Source organism: Artemia sp. Qi Xiang Cuo, chromosome 2 (genome assembly GCF_049724085.1).
Source record: "Artemia sp. Qi Xiang Cuo chromosome 2, ASM4972408v1, whole genome shotgun sequence".
Taxonomy (NCBI): Eukaryota; Metazoa; Arthropoda; class Branchiopoda; order Anostraca; family Artemiidae; genus Artemia; species Artemia sp. Qi Xiang Cuo.
In genome coordinates this window covers 27,968,820-27,986,647 of record NC_142795.1, presented here as the reverse complement: position 1 = coordinate 27,986,647, position 17,828 = coordinate 27,968,820, and the positions used below count along the sequence as shown (strand labels likewise).

Here is a 17,828-nt window from a genome sequence, read left to right as displayed (position 1 = left end):
TGAATCGAAATTTTGCTGCAACAATCGATGGATAAGAAGCAGATATACGTCGTGTTAGACTGTCCAGGAGCAGGGATCTGGCGTGATATAGCGAGGAGCCAATGGGATGACCTAGACAAACTAGGTGGTCAACGGCTTTAACAGTGGTATTGCCAGGTGCTGTAAAGGACAGGGACTCACCTTTCAAGTTAAAAAGCACTAATAACAGAGGTGGAATATTTGTAATATATTTTACTTGTCTGAACTTAATTTTCTAAGAGTCCCGTTTCTTACTTTTTTTTTCTAACTTTCTAAGCTTTGGAGTTAAGACAACTGGCCCATTACGGTCATCAAGTGCTTTCCATTCATTCCTGATAAAGTATGTAGGAACAATTATTTGTGATTCTAGCTAACAGTTCCAAGTCCTTTACCCATCGATCATGCTACATCATTCAATAACAAATACTCGTTTTAACTCATCAAAGTGGTATCTTCTTCCATGAGTTCAAAAATTTTCTTCAAGAAATCGTGACTAAAAACTCATTAAAATTATTTTGATAACTCCATGTATTCACCTCCTGTACCGGGTATGGAAAACGTTCCAAGGCTACCAGTAGCAGAATTTGACAGAATTCCAGAAGTTGCCAAATCTGCCGACAAATTTCATTAGGCCATGAAAACACCCAAGCAGCATTGCTACTATGCTATCCCACTTTTTCCACGATGGCCTGTACGCCCTAGAAGTTTGAAAAACTTTAATCTTTTAAGATAATATCAGGAAATGTATGCAAGATATCAGCAAATGATATCTCAGAAGTACGCAACTTGCACTTACGAATGTGCATTTTATTTAGAAACATCACAAGCGACAACAAGGAGGAACTGCACAGGAATAGGGGTATTTGGGATAATGTACCCCTTCCCAGAATCTCGAGATTTTTTCAATCTATTTATAATTTCTTGCTCATTTCCATTTAATTCAACTAACTTTAGTATATTTTTGGAATTTGTGCCCCCCTCTCATTCCAAACACCAAACACCTCCAAAGCAAATCCAACTGTGTGTCGGAGAAGGCTAGATTCCAAACCCTAGTTGGTTATGCCGATGACTCAGTTTGAACTTTCTTGCAATTTCAAGTCAGGTTAACACTAATTCAGGATTCGGCTTCTTTTAGCAAGTAGCAGTGATAATCTTCTCTTGGTACCCTGAGATTAGAAGAAACAAATAGGGACCTGTTAGTGCTAATTTCAGTCACTGTCTAGCCACTGGTCATCCTGCCAGTATCTGACCATGAGGCAGGACATTTTATGGAATAAGCTGCTGAGACTGCATGGATTGTAGCCAGTATTCAATCCCCCTGGACGTATGAAACACGGTTCAATCACGAGAAAACTGCACGAAAGGTTCAATTCGACGTGGGAGAAAGAAGTTCTTTTGCTAGTACCGGTTCTAAGAATCTAGTGCCGCTTGCCACTGATGGCCAGGGAGTAGTCAATGACTTTCCTCTCTCTCTCTCTCGATGAACGAACTTTGCTTACCAAAGCCAGTCTGAAGCTGGCGTGTGGGGTTCTCTGGATGTGGGAAACAATAGTGGTCACCTTGACCCTACCAAGGTAGGCTCTTCGGCATACGGGGGAAAAAAGACAAGCAAGACCTATATCAAAATACCAGACCCGAGAGGGCGCAAACAGCCCAGCGGCTATTGGCGCTATATCATTATTTTTGGGGTATGAAGATAATGGATCTTTGTGACCTGAGCCTCGACTCAATTTTGTGAGTCCGTCATAGTAATATTTAGTAGCTGGTTTTAGTGTTGAACCAGTCTTGAACTTGAACTTAGCTCATATTTGCATTGAGATTGAAAACCCTTGCATGATTTCCGTTCAAAGAAGGTGCAACGTCCATAGCTATCTAAGAAAAAGTTTGTAGTGGAATAGGAAGGGGGAGAGTGAAAGAGGTAATGTACCTCAAATCACACTTCTTGTAATTTTTTGCGTGAGAAATGGAGTTTAGGGTGCAAGAAAAAGTATGAAAGTTAATATTAAGATGACTAAGTCGCTTAGACTAGGAATAAATGAACGTGAAGAAGTGATGTTGGTTAATGACAAGATTGATCAAGTGGATATTTTCACTGACAAGGGTAGTATTATTAGTAAGGATGGTGGATGCAGTGAAGATGTTAAGAAGTAGAATAGCCAAGGCCTGGAGTGGTTTTTCACATTTGAAAAAAGTTTGGAAGAATATAAAGACACGTCTACGAACCAAGACTAGATTATTGGAAGTGATGACAGTGGTCAAGTATGGCTCAGATACGTGGACGCCTCGGAAGACGAGGAGGATTTGATATATGTTTTCCAGAGGAAATTTCTACGGATTATTTTGGGTTCCAGTTTGATTGTCCGTATTTTAAACAGTAAGCTGTCATAACAATATGGTTCAATCCCGCTTTCTAGGGCTATAGTGACAGAAAGGTTGAGATGGCTAGGGCACATTGTGCGGATGACAGATTGTCAAAGATCGTCCTTTGGAGCCATCCATCTAGGACCCAAACGAAAAGCAGGTCGTCCCTGAATGGGAGGAGTGCGTAGTTGTGTTGGCCTCAAGCGGCTTGGTACTGCAGTGAATTGTAGGTTATAGTTGTAAGTAAGTTATGTAAGGATAGTTGTGAGTACCCGTTTGACTGACTATATATCAAACAACAAGCTGTACGTTCAATGTACTTCTATCACACTTTCTAGAGTTATAATGAGGGAAAGGTCGAGATGACCAGGACACGTTTTCATCCATTTAGATAAGAAGAGGATATAAGGTAGGATTTGAGGGATATTGGAATTTCGTGAGAAGGGGTAAAGAGAGCTTTGAATAGATTAGGATGGAAGGAGAATGCGCAACTGCGTTGGCATCAGGCGGCTTGGTGCTGCAGTGAGCTGTTAGTAGTAGTATTCCAGTTCTAACAAAATGCAGAATGTCCCATCCTCTAAAATTTATCTTTGAAGAATGGATCATATAGCATGGTCGGATGCATGGATTGACACTATAGCTTTCAATTTCCGATCGAAGGGATGATTTTTCAAGTTTCTAAGACTATCGCTTCCGTGAAAAGTTGACGAGGGAAAAACGATACACGAGAGATATCACTCTTTACTAGGTCGACGCTACTATGTTGACTTACTTGAACCTACTATACACTTACTTGAACCTCCTCTGTAGGTACTTCTCGTTTCAAGTATTCAAGAACAAAGTCATGAATTCCGTAAATAAACTGTTCTGTTGCTTGATCCCACATCTCTCTAGCAATAGTACTTCTTATGTAAATATCCATGTAGTCTTCTACGTCAATTTTGTCAATATCCCATATCGTCGCCAATACCTTAAATAAAAGAACAACTAATTAGTTGTTTTTTTTAGCATTTTTACTGAGCCATAGATTATATTTGTCTAAAGAAGCTAAATCTGATGCTTTCTAATTGAAGTTACGAAAACTAGTGACCAATTCCCCAAGTAAGATAGGAGTCTTATTTGGGAGGATTTCATCGCCTGAAAGCTCGGATAACTCCAAAGATTTACTTTAAACAGATTGAAACCCGTATTAAAACCATTCGTTTCCCATCCAGGGTTCTACGAAGTCTTTCACAATTTCATATCCTATTCATTTTCAGTATTTCCAGTGTCCATGATCGATATTTGATACACCAATATAGAGATTTTGGGCCTGTTTTGATAACTGATATGATTTGTTTTGTAACCACTGGATAATAAAACAGATAATTAAAGAGTATATTAATTTTCTCATTGAAGTTAGAATCTGATTTCTTTATTTACGATTGGCAAAATTTTCGAAAGAAAATTTCCTTTTCAATAATTTTTTTTTTTCACATAGCTGAACTAATGATTTTACTGACTGGAATACTCTGCCACAGTCAGTCAGTTGCTCATTGGGTATCTTCCAATAAATTGTAATAAAGTTTTGACTTCTAAGCGATTTGTTCTTCTTTTTTTTTTACTGCTCTTCTTCATCCTTTTCTTAACCCCCCCCCCCATTAGAGTAGATGTCTCTGGGTCTTGTTGAAAACCTACGTTAGTAATGTTTCCTTTACGTGGCATCTCCCTCTGGTTTATCTTAAGGTGGGTAATGAGTGGTGAACGACAGTCCGCAGATCGCCATTCTTTTTGTTTCAGTGTGTCTCATTTTATTGTGTTGCTTTTCTCTCCTTTACTTCATTCTCGGCTACAGAGGCTTGCGTGAGAACGTAAAGACAAATTTTGAATTTTTATTCAAATTTTTATCGAATAAAAATAAACCCTACCACTCTTATTTAATTATTTGAAGCAGACTATTTAAGTCGTATTTAAGTTCAAATGGCCTGTTCCTCCTTCATTTGAACTTCGTCTTTGTCAAACAGCAAAATGATGAAAGATCAGATTAAAGCTTCACCACAAGATGGACAATCATTATAACTGCTTGAGTCACAATTTAAAGCTGTAACTTTTTTTTTCTGTATCTTTGATATTTCTTATTTGAGTTTGGAGAGTTTCACCGTCTTCAAAAATTTCCCTACCGTTTTACTTGTTGTTTGTGTTTATAACGTTTTCCCCCTTAAAATCGCTTCATGGCCTCGCTTTAGAGACAAGTACCTTAGCATAAAGAAAACAGAAACAAAAACAGTATAGCGAAAACAGAAACGAAAATGAAGCGAAAGCGAAAACAGTACATTAGCATAACGAAAACAGAAAATTTTGCGAAATCTATTTCGCAAAAATTTTACAATCATCCGTTCCGTCCAGGTGTAGAGGAAAGACTAAAATTTTCTCCATAGCAGAAACAAAAATATAATTTAACTTTAAAGACAAGTTAGCAACAGTAGTTTTAAAGGCGTTTTGGGACGTTTTACAAGTTTCATTCACATTATAACCCTTCAATCTGTTTTCTCCTATCTTGTTTCGTTCTTTGATATTAAGAAGTTCTAAAAAAAACAACTTCTTCCTAAAAAAACTGCTTTTCAAAAGTATTCAAATTGTTTTATATATATATATATATATATATATATATATATATATATATATATATATATATATATATATATATATATATATATATATATATATATATATATATATAGTGTTGCAGCATCTATTGGTAACACTTTGGTTGCAGATATCTCATCTGAGGAATGACTTCAGATATATTTAGCTTTAGAAATAATCACCTCAATAGCTTTAGAGACAAAGCTATTCCGGTAATTTCAAGTTCTCTTACTTTGGCTGGAATATTGACATCTCTCATAAAAACGGTAAACCAGCGAAATCGTTCTTGATCTTCTCTTGGCAGCGTTTCAAAGCTCATCGCAATTGCATCGAGGGGATTTGAAAACTGATAATCAGTGGTATGTTTAAAGCTAAAATAAAAAAGAAAAGAAACAGAAATTAGTCATCAACCGTCTAACAACAAACACATTATCGATAAATAAAAGAGTTCGAATTAGAATAATCCTAATCTCACATCATGAGTAAGATGTAGAAAATATATAACAAATAAAACAAAAATATATAGTATAAAAGAACACAACTACCTAATTTCAATAGTGTTAAATTTAATAAGGTTTCTATTTACCTAGAAAGGACGGAGAATTTTTTATTTGGCATCTTCGTTAAAATAGATTTTATTACCTTTTTGGTACTTGTTAAGAATCCGGTAAGTACGCGAAACGTGAAGTTTCGTTAACGCTAATGAAATAAAACAAAATAGGATGAAAATAGAATAGTTCAGAAAAAAATTTGGGCTATATATTTGCATATTAGAGGGGGGGGGGGTAAAGCATATGCATATATTAAATACGTAACCTAACCTAACCAAACCTAGGTACCTTTTATTCCCCCTAAACCCTAAAAAACTAAGTTTAAACATAGTTCCCGGAGTGAGAAACCCTTTGTTTATATAACGTCTCATATAAGTACCGGGTAATGCCTATCTGATGTTCGCAACACAATTTTCGCGTACTTAACGGATTCTTAACAAACAACACCCCTTTTTCAAAAAAAAAACTAAAATTATAAAAGAAACGGAAACTATAAAAATAGCTACAACGTTTACAACAGAGCAGTTACAACAACCGCATTGCGTTCTAAACCATGGTACACGTTCTATTTTATAATATGTTACTATGTTCTATGTTACATGGTACTATGTTCTAAACTTGGTACATTTTTATTTAGCACAATTAGCAAACGTATCAATCGATCATTTTTCATCTCTTTAGCGTCAGATGATTTTAGCGTCACCTACGTAATACTATAATTCTTCAGACTATATGCACACTACATATTTGTTGGCAGCGGGGAAATCACAAGTTTTTTTTCATGAGGGAATCCGCACTTTCAAAAGAGTTGCAGTTAAGAACTCCAAAAATGCGGGGACATCAGCATATTTTTAGGAAACGGCTATTTTTAGCAAAATTGATCTTCGATCACTGCTTACGGTCATTTCCAGAATTTAATTATCATTCATGGTACCTAATATCGGGATGCAAAATCTTTAGGATTGAGAAAAGTATTTTAGCAAAATGTTGACAGAATTAATCATTTAAACACACGAGAGTTAAGCTCAAGGTCACTGTCTAAAAAACACAACAGGAACAACAAATATTTTCAATTTTCTTAGATTATCAATTTCTCTTCAATATTAATATCTTCAATTATTATCAATGCTACTGATTTTTTTAAAAGCTGGGTCGAAAGGCCTATCAGTGGCTCCAATTGGGAAGCAGGAAGGGTCAATGCATTCCCCCCCCCAGCCCCAGATTTTGAAAAATGTCGTTTTTGGCGGTACTTTCATTTAAAAATACCAGTTTTGGTACCTTCGCTGAATTTTTTTTTTAGCGACAGATTGCCCCCCCTCCTCTGAATTTTTTTAAATTGGCACCACTGAGGCCAAGAAATAAAAAAAATTGCTATAAATAACTTCAAAACCACGAGGGCTTTGCAAGAAACATGATAGCATAGAAATGCTAAGATATATAAACCTGATGTAATAGAAAAAAAGCGGAGAACCAATAATCAATCAAAGATTATGGGAATATTTAAACTGAGACCTCCGTTCAGGCTGTCATCAGTGCAAAAAGAAGAGCAGTCCTAGCTAGGACTTAAAACAAGGTTCCAGACAACCCCTCTCTTCCCAAAAGGATCCACTAGTCCCCTGCCCTGGTCTGATTTCTTGTACTACACAACCATGATTATGACTGCACAAACGGTCGATAATAACTGTTCATTTTACATGGCCTTTATGCAAGGCCGTATCCAGAAGACCTAGAGGGTTTGAGCCCCCCCCCCCCCAAATGTTTGTCCGATGAATAAAAACATAACCAAACTGAATTTAAACCAATTTTTGATGCGTTTTTGAGTTATTTTTGTAACCCCCCCCCTTTCCAAAAAAAAATTCTCATGTACCCCCCCCCCTCCCGTAAAAATCCTGGATACGTTTCTGCCTGTATGTACATTAAGGATGAGTGTGCCATTACGCGGCAGTATGACCTCTGAAAGGCAATGTAAATAACTCTCAGAGGTCATACTGATCTTCGATCATTTTGATCGGAGGCAATGTAAATAATTCTTCGATATTTCAAAAGAAGTCTTCAGATAAATTCTGCACCAGTAGTATTTTGGCCCTAGTTAGCCAAAATTGCCGCATTGCGGCTCAAAATGACAAACATTGGCCTTGTGCTGAGGCATAGTCAGCTTTTACCTGAAACGCGCACTAGAAATATAGATTTCCGGTCTAATTATCCCTCTTCCGAAATTTTACAACTGATTCGACACGATCCTATTAACGAAAAACATAAAAAAAATAACACGCACCGTTAACTAGGCGAAGCACGAATTTCGCAGTTCTAAGTATACGAATTTAAAGCCTCTAGCATGTGGTTCTCAGAAATTTTTAATTTGAAATGCAAGTAGGTTTACCTTTCTTTTGGGAAGTGTCATTACTTTTTTTTTGGCTAATAGCTTCTGATGCGAGACCCAGTAAATTTTACATGTTCAGGATCTACATTAAAAGCAAATTTTTTTCATGTGTACATCGTTTACTAAATTTCCGAGAAGTGGGATTGTTTACTAAGATAAATTTGAGAAGGAAAAGTTCATATCATACAATCAGTCTGGAAAGTTTCCGATAAAATTTCTTTCTTTAAAATCAGAAATTGGGACTTGCATTGGGAAATTATCTGAAGGGGCTTCACAATCACAAATTAAAATCTGTGAGCCTACTTGGTAAATGAAAATAATACGCAATTACGAAAGAATTTTATTATTCTAAGGTTATCTATCTATAAGACACATAAGAATAACAAAAATAAATAATAAAATAGCTAATAATTTTTGGATGCTGGCTAATGCCCTGTTCGCAATTTTGCTAATAGCGAGATTTAGCTAGTCCTAATATAAGCTAATCAGAGTTTTTCATAGAATTTTTCAGCTAATCAGAAATCTTATCAACAACTTGAATGGGTCAAATTGGCACTTGCTAAATCTCTGTATTGGTAAAATTTAATTTTGGACGAGGTTTAACCACTTTTTACTTGATCAGATCCTAATACATTTAGAGAAAAAACTACTTAATCCTATTGAACAATTTCATTTTTCTGACAGGAGGCTTAGCCCCTAAAGCAAGACTTTTAGCCCTATTGTCCGCTTACCATTGATATCAGCGAATGCGCCCCAGTATAGTTAATTTACAAGGGATTGAATAGAGGACACAGAAATAAGATAGTTATACCTTAGTTGTTTTCGATCTGCTAGCGCTTTGGCATATTTGCTCCAATTATCAGCACCACTCTTTCTGTTTCTGGATTTTGCTAGCAGATCTCCAATCATGTATATCATCATGGGACTGCCTAAAAATCAATCAAGCTTAAATGCTTAAATACGAACGCCTATGAAAACAAATTTACTGACAATACTTTTCCAAAAGAGTTGACACAATTTTGTACTTTACGTCATTTATTAGCAAAGATGGATAATTAACTTTTAGCCAGACTTTATTATACACAGTGATTCATTACAACTGATAACAAGTGCTAATAAACAACTATAAATTTTCCACCCGCGATAAATAAAAAATAATACAGATAATTTGACGGAGGCCCCATTTCAGAAGAGCCGTACTCACTAGGACTAAAAATAAGACTTCGGGGAGCTCCTCCCTTCTAAAAGATATCCACTAGCCACCTCCTCCTTAACAGCTCACACTCCATAACTGTGAGTATAACTTATGGTCCATAAAACGGAGCACGTACCTTCTCCAACCCACCGTGATCAGACGACTCTATCCCCTTCCATATATATCCCACCTCTCTAATTCATTTCTTATGACATCTTCCCACCCAATTCGAATAGGTCTTTTTTTTCATCTAGCATGGGCTAGATCGCCAATATGAGTGATTTTTAATGGTTTTAATCTGTAGAATAGGACCTAACAATCTTAATAATGCTGTCATTATAGCAACAGATAGTGGTATTCAAATTTGCTTCTTGGATTTTTTTTTTATAGATAGGTGCTCATAAGAGTGCCTAAAACTCTGGTCAATGCAAAACCTCTTGAAAAGCATTTAGTAGCCTATATGTTTCTCAACTTTGCGAAGCACCTGTGTTGTAGAGCCACACTTAACAAGCTCTTATTACCCTGATTTATTCGATGTTGTGGATTACACTGTTGTATATTCATAAATATGAGCAGCCGAACGTTGAGTCGGATTTTTAAGCAATTTTTAGTCGTCACATACATGTGACGAGGCAACTATTTTTTTTATAATGACATTCATTGTTTCTTAAAAAGTTTCTTAATTTTCGTGAGCTTAAAAAAATTTCTTACGATGATACCTTGGCAACAATCGCAATTAAGACGCATATTAGGACACGTTTTGGCGGTCTTTTTTTTATTTTTAAAATCTGAGATTGTTTCTGAAAGAAAAGCATTTGTATCGATGGACACTTTAAACTTGGTGTAATAAAATGATAAGATGCCTGAATAATGAAAAACAAACATGTCCTCCATGCGTACTTTTCAAGGAGGCACACTTGTGCCTCTATAAAGAGGCGACCCACCACAATTTTAAGCGATTTCAGGTCCTAGAGGTCGCAGAGAGACGGCGGTAATTGCATTTTGTAGCCCAAGCTCAAACTAAGAAACTTGCAAAATTTCATCCCCCTCCGACTTCATCTTCAAGGGGTAAACTGGGCCGGAAGTTTGGACCCTCCCACCACAGCCCCCCTTTCACGTTGTCCGATTGGGCTGAAATTTAGAGGTTAAGCTTTCCTAGGGCCCGGGAGCTTATCCTCGAAATTTCAGCTCAATCCGATCACTCCTTCCCTGTTTTCAAAAAAACAAATATAGCCACTTAAAATTCATTTCTTTTTTTTTTTTTTAGCCACGCCTACAGGCCCCAGTTGGCAACGGATCCGGGTTAATTAGGACTCATTCGAAGCAGAATTCGACCTGTTAGGGTCTTTTGATATTTTAAGACCGAAAAAATTATACCCCGAATTTAAATTTACGAAAAACCTCGTTTTCCTATATTAGCCCATGTTAATTTTTCCCTCCACACCCCCCCCTTGAACGGTGTCTGATCGGGCTGAAATTTAGAGGATAAGCTTTCATGGGGCCTGGGAGCTTATCGTCGAAATTTCAGCTCAATCTGATCACTCCTTCCCTGTTTTCCAAAAACCACATATCAAGATTTTTGGGAATTTGCTTGCGTCGAAAATACCTTCTATTTGCTAAACAACAATTACTATTGTGTTTGTATAGTCCAGCGGCTGAGACTTCAGACTTTCAGGCGGAAAACTCGGGTTCGATTCACCATCAGAGCAACTTTTTTATATACTTTGAAAAGAAACTCAGTTTCTTTTTTAAATTATTTGAAAAAAATTACGTTTTCTAAAGAGTTAAAGAGGCTGAGTTACAAGGTCGACCCTTAAAACGTACAGGGATTAGGAGGCACAGTTGGGGGGCTGTTAAAGAGGCTGAGTCACAAGTTCGAACCTTAAAACGTACAGGGATTAGGAGGCACCCTGTACGACGTGATTTGAGTATTCAGGAATTAAAAGTCTTAACACAAGAATGTTCAAGAGCGGGGGGTTTGGGGGGCGGCAGCACCTCAACTTTAACTCCTGACACGATCAGCTAACAGTTAGTCAAGCAATAATAAGTAATAAACTGTACAAAAACGTGCAGAAATTATTTGAAAAAAACTACGTTTTCTAAAGAGTTAAAGAGGCTGAGTTACAAGGTCGAACCTTAAAACGTACAGGGATTAGGAGGCACAGTTGGGGGCTACCACCCCCCAAACCCCCGCTTTCGCAGCCTTTAAATATAAAAAAAATTTCTTTAAACTGAAAGTAAGGAGCGACATTAAAACTTAAAAAGAACAGAAATTATTCCGTATATGAAAGAGGCTGTGCCCTCCTCAACGCCTCGCTCTTTACGCTAAAGTTTTTATTGTTTAAAAAAAGAGTTGTGAGAAAGTCAAACTTTAGCGTAAAGAGCGAGGCGTTGAGGAGGGCACAGCCTCTTTCATATACGGAATAATTTCTGTTCTTTTTAAGTTTTAATGTCGCTCCTTACTTTCAGTTTAAAGAAATTTTTTTTATATTTAAAGGCTGCGAAAGCGGGGGTTTGGGGGGTGGTAGCCCCCCAACTGTGCCTCCTAATCCCTGTACGTTTTAAGGTTCGACCTTGTAACTCAGCCTCTTTAACTCTTTAGAAAACGTAGTTTTTTTCAAATAATTTCAATTAAAGATAATTATTTTCCTACGATAGGTTGGGGCGGGCGTTGCACGAGCCATTCAGAGGCCAATTTGACTAAATCCATGAAACAAGCAGCAGAGAAACTTTTAAAATAAAATTCACTTGTGGTTTTAATTTAATGCTCCCATCGTAATGTCGAAAGAATCTGTAGGATTCATAGTTTTTACTTGTGCGCTTGAGGATGAGGAATGGGCCGAAGTAAGTTACCTCCCGGTTATGTGGACATAGTGAATTTGGCTAATAAATGTTATTTACTGTTCGACAGCCAAAAAACGTCGTTTAGAAGTAATCTTTATTTTTAGGCAATATCGTCGCTGTTACCTCAAAAGGTTGTATACGACATTTTCCAACTATTGAGATGATTAGCAAAACCGTTTGTAAAGCTGTATTCAAATGGATGACCAGCATGGGAACATGAGTTAGAGGATCAGAGTGATTGGACATATATTGCCCTGCTGATCCTCCCTCTGATGGCAGCTCAGCAAACAGTTTTTGGGTAATATTTGGTAACAGAAACAATACCCCTATGACAGTATAAAGTTGTCTAAAACCTAAGAAACGATTCAAACTGGACTTGGTTATACTAGCTTTAAAAGCTAAAATCTAGTTCTTAGAACAGCCTTCAGCATTAAGTCTATTGCCTTATCATAAAAAAATAAAAAAAATAAAGACAAGAAGCCATTATGACAAGTAGACCTACTCCCAGACAAGTATGGCAATGAACATTCTCATTTCCTACGACATCAAAGCTTTAAAGTTTAAAGTGGGAGAGATCTTTAAGATTTCAATTTGAATCCTGTAATCAAAACTTATGATCATATTCTCTTTAGCTTTCCCATGTTCTTAAACAAGTTGCAGTGACGATGTAATGCTAGTCGACTTTAAGGATTCCAAGGAAACTAAGTTACGAAACATGGATAGTAGAGATAAGTTAAAAAAGACTTAGTGTTGACAACATTTTGTCGCAAACATTTTCCCAAAAATGTGGGTAGCTTTAGGTTGTTTGCACTAATGTAAGGCATTTGATATCCGAGTTACATTAAACAAAATAAACTACTAAAACAAAATAAACTGAATAGCTTATCCAGCAGCGAAACAGCTTAATAAGTGTATGGCACACTTAGACTAAAGTCTCAAAATCCCTCAAATAAATCCAACAAAACACTATTAGCAGAATATGGGAGAATCTGGACAAAGCGCTCATCATAGGGGACGAGCCTGGCTGCAACAACAGAGATGGTAAATACTCCTTCGCAATACGAATTCTCCGTTACTTAATACAAACGAGATTGTTTAAACATCAAAAGCTTATTTATAGGCCTTCAGATAACTGCTAAAAAGGAGATACCACATTGAAAAAAATGAGCATCAGAGTGTCTTGATAACCAAACAAAACACTGGAACGCACACTGAACCAATTGATGCAATGTTTTTATTTACAAAGACAGAGGGTAAAATTACAGTGATAGGCTAATTTTGAAAATACATTTCAAATGGTCATAATAAAATACCTTGAAAATTGATTGAAGATCGTTGAAAAGGAAAAAACCTCCTTTTTTAAAAGCTAGTTTAGATTCTTCTCAAGAAAAAACCTAAATGGCATGATAATCCTGGATCGATGGACAGACAGATCTGAGACTAATGAATCGAATGATATGAGTGCCTTGTCATTTTGGAGCAAGTTACAGCTGCAGACTTGACGCAAATTGTTTGTTTCAGAGGGAACATGTACCCTTACGCATTGTCTTCGCTCTCGGTTTTGGAACGGAATATGACACAAGCCATAAAAGCCAGAGTATTAAGTAAAAAATTTCTTTTTTAAAGTAAGTTTATTCCGTACCAACTGCAACTGCTTCTCCAAAAAGTCCCTCTCATTTACACTAACATTATTCTCATTCCTATTTATACTTTGACTTTCATAAATGATACAAGCTAATTAAACAAAAGGAATAAACGAATTACCACAAGCCTCTTTATGTATATCCTTTGCTTTGGATAAATCAGGTTCCATTATTGGTATACCCAAATGAAGAGAGAATAATTCAATTGATTCGGCTTCAGTCAAAAATGGATTTACCTAGAAATGCAAACAGACAATTTAATGCATGAACATGTCTCTTGACATCAAGTCTACATTTTCAATTTTTGAATAAGAAGCAACAACAAAAAGGAAACGGCACAGCATAAATGCTTACCGTAACAGACAGGAATACATAAGAAAAAAAAAAGCAAAGACATACAAAACACAATAAAAGAAACACATAAACACACAAACACACATTATGTCTGAAGAAAGATAAATCAATAATACACATTAGTTTCCCGTCAACCAAAATTGAACCATCTTTTGACATGGATACTGACACAGTAATCAACATGTGATGTATTTTGAAGTGTTTAAATTTTGTCTTTAATGTATATTCTTTTGTTCGTTTTTGTTTTTATTACTGTTCCATCTGACTGTTTTTAGCATGACGAATTTTCAAATAAACAAATAAAATTAGTTAATTTCAAACCTAAAGTAATAAAATCACAGATTTGTTACTGAATAGATACCAGACAATACAGAAAAAGAATTACAATACAAGAGCAGGTAAACACTCGCTATGTAGTGGTGTAATTTCGTCAAAGTCCGGGAGGGGGGCAACGTTGGAGCCAATTTTCTCAAATCAAGTGAAAATTACAGTAAAAACTGAAAAATGAGCCATTTGGTACCATAAAGGTACTAATTATTACTATAAAAGTACTATAACGGTGCTTTATAGTACTATAAAGGTAAATATATACTAAAATAAAACTGATCTGTTTCTGGAGATGCTTGAATTATGCAGGTTTATCTTAGTCTTGACAAAATTTTGGAACAAACTAAATTTCAGCTGGGGAACAAACTGGGGTCTAGAGGGGAGGGGGGTGAACCGAGGTCTGGGAGGGGCAGTTGCAGGGAAAGTTGGGGGGGGGGAAGCAAGTAGACATTGAGTTATGATTAGCGGAAAAGTCTGGGGCTAAATCAAAAGATACTAAGTGCATCCAGGTTATTACGATACTATATCTCCAATACTCTAGGAACAGAAATAGGCCACTGATATGGCTGGGTATTTGAATGAAGTGTATGAAATTAGTGACCTTGTAAAATAGACAAACCATGCGCAAGATCTGCTTGAATAAGCTAAGCGTGATATCTTTTCATAGTTTGAACTATTCACAAAGTTGAATCTTCACACCCGTCTGACACTGAGAATTTAACAGTATCAAGAAATTCACTTGCAAAAAACCTCATTGTTTGGAAAAAGAGTCCCGAGCTACTAAATAACACTAATCATTATATTTAATATAATGTTTGAGGATAAGTTCCGGGGTTTATTAGTAAGAATTACCGCATATATTTTTTTAAGATGTCATGCTCAGGACTGAAATCCCAAGATCTTCTTCAAGAGATCATTACTCACAGCCCAAACTTCTAGAAAGGAATCCCATAATCTCTTAGCAAAGAGCCCATCGTAATTACCACTGTAAAATAAAAAAGAAAAAAAAAGACAGGAATTTTTACTAGGTTGGCAAACAAGTCCCAATACTCTAGAATTGATCTTAAATTGGCACTCAGACGTCAGTTTTAGAACGTATTAAAAAACAATCTACAGCAATTATTACAAGGTTAAACAAGACCCAGGACTTTACAATTTCAGAAAAAAAAATCCAAATGAAAAATGTAAAAAGCAAGAAAAAACAGAAAATTTTTACGAGGTTACCGTGCAAGACCCAGTACATTAAAATTTGTCGCCAGTACTTGTCTGAAACTGGCACTTGGACGTCTGTTTTACTACGAGATAAAACAAAAAGAAAAATCTAAGAGGTTGCCGTACAAACCCCACTACTTGGCACTTGGACGTCAGCTTTAATACATATTTTTCACAAAAAAAAAGAAGCCAACAGCAATTCTGACGAGGATGCCACACAAGCCCCAGTAATCTACAATTTGTCTGAGCCTGGCACTTGAGTCAGTTTCACTAAATATTTTTATTTACAATAAAAAGAAATCTTTGCCCTTCTTACATTTCACATCCCTGATCAGGGGGCGGATCTAGAGCACAATGTTAGGGTGGGGCCGAATGTGACAAGGGCGCCAATAATTGACCAAATTGACAAATTTATTTAAAAAAATAGAATTAAAAAAATAAAAACAAGGAATGAGGGCACCAGAGAAATCTTGGGGGGGGGGGAGTGCCAGACCCACCCTCCTGTTGGACACGCCAGAGTCCCTGATAAAACAGTAAATAATAATGGAGTAAATAAGTATCTAGTCTGAAGTCTGAAACTAATTTCTCTCAAGCATTTTCATGCTAAATTTTTTCCACTGTCATTTCTCAATCAATAATAACTAACCTCAATAGGTTCTTTTCTTCTGGTAAAAGGGTCGATGACTGACAGATATTTTGTGATAACAAGCAGGCGACATCCCACATCAAAATATCTTAACATATCCGAGCTCCAAACGTCGTCTAGAATTACTAATGTCTGACGATGTTCTGGCCTATTAAAGGCTTTGCGCAAATATTCCATTGCTATTTCGCAGCTTGAGGGCTGCTTGTCCACATTCATCCTAACGCAGAGCTGCTGCATTTTTGTCAGTAAAGCGTCAGGTTCTATCTGGAAAATGATTAGACACATTATTTCGTGAAAAAAAATCCTGTTAAACATGTTACCATTGGAAGAAAATATTAAATTAGCAGAATTAATAGAGGGATAAATTGAACTCGTAACGCTGAAAATAAATAATAAAACAGTATTCAACCAATTTCTAATGATATGGCTCTATATAAATTCTTTTAATAATTTCTCCACGGTTCATTCGTCAAATCTATTAATTTCCAAATTATTAGCATATTATATTTAAATGGTATTAGATTATGTGTACATTAAAAACGTGTTATTATATTGTTTTGATATTTGAATTGTATTTTGTTACAATTTAATCTAACGAGGATCTAAAACTACCTCCCTCTGGGAAATATTTAACATATCTTCATCAACATCATATTTTTATACTAGCAATTTAAACTTTTTTAACAAAAAAAGATAGAAAAAAAAGAGCAAATTGTGTAGAAAAATGCTTGCCTAAAATCTGGAAAAAACAGAATGAGTAAAAGTAAAAGAAAAAAGGGAAATAAAAAGAAAGAGTCGACAAAACTTTAAAAAGGCTCAAAGTTGAGAACGTGAAATAAACAAAATTAAAACTTGTTTTCCAACTAATAGTTTTTCATTTCGGCCTACGACAAATTTATACAACCTACGATAACTTACAAATTTATTGCTTTAGCAATTTTGCTTCAACCAATTTCAACCAAATACTGAAAATATTGTCGTAATTAAAAGTTTCTGTCCAAAGTGCCAGTCAAGAACTCTTTTAAGCATTACTGCAGTTGAAAACATACCCAAGTTCATTCTACTAAGTCACAGGTTAATTTCAGAGTGACAGGTTAATTTGAGTGCTTGAAATACGGCGTTAATTTACCCAGGCTTAAGAATGTCTTCCTTGAAAAAAAAAGTGATTTTTGGTGAAGTTGGAGGACTGTACTTCTCCTGCAGAGGGTTTTCAACCGTGGCGATTGCGACGGCGTGCATTTTCGCTTCGATCTGACACCATTTCTTGGGGATTTCGGACTCTTTTTATGAAAATTGGGTACAATCCCTTTATATGGGCCTCTCTAAAGAAGTCCAACAAGAGATGCTACAGTCCAACAAGAGAGATGCGTTGAAAAACCCGTTTTTACAAGATGATTCAAGACTTTGCTGTAGAGAAATACATTGTATAGCGTGGTTTTAAGATATTTAAAGTGTTGTTTTTTGGAGTTTAGATGGGGAAAAAGGTACCTAGCTTACGTTAGGTTACGTATTTAATATATGCAATGCTTTGACCTCCCCCCCCCTAATGTGAAAATATATAGCCTAAATTTGTTTCTAAACTATTATATAGTCATCCTATTTTATTTTATTTCATTAGCATCAACCAAACTTGACTTTTTTAGAGAGGCCCATATAAAGGGATTGTACCGAA

General features: G+C 36.1%; 1 protein-coding gene across 6 annotated transcripts in view; it reads right to left on the bottom strand.

Moving 5' to 3' along the window:
* LOC148955079 (uncharacterized) overlaps window positions 1-17,828 on the bottom strand; it is a 165,651-nt gene that overhangs the window by 111,538 nt on the left and 36,285 nt on the right. For all 6 annotated transcript variants that reach the window (XM_089100113.1, XM_089100123.1, XM_089100080.1 and 3 more), the window contains exons 4-8: window positions 16,157-16,420; window positions 13,739-13,853; window positions 8,747-8,864; window positions 5,237-5,375; window positions 3,173-3,349 (exon numbers count right to left, since the gene is read on the bottom strand). In XM_089100113.1, the coding sequence (XP_088956239.1) occupies window positions 3,173-3,349; window positions 5,237-5,375; window positions 8,747-8,864; window positions 13,739-13,853; window positions 16,157-16,420 (813 nt within the window). The remainder of the gene's footprint in view (window positions 1-3,172; window positions 3,350-5,236; window positions 5,376-8,746; window positions 8,865-13,738; window positions 13,854-16,156; window positions 16,421-17,828) is intronic.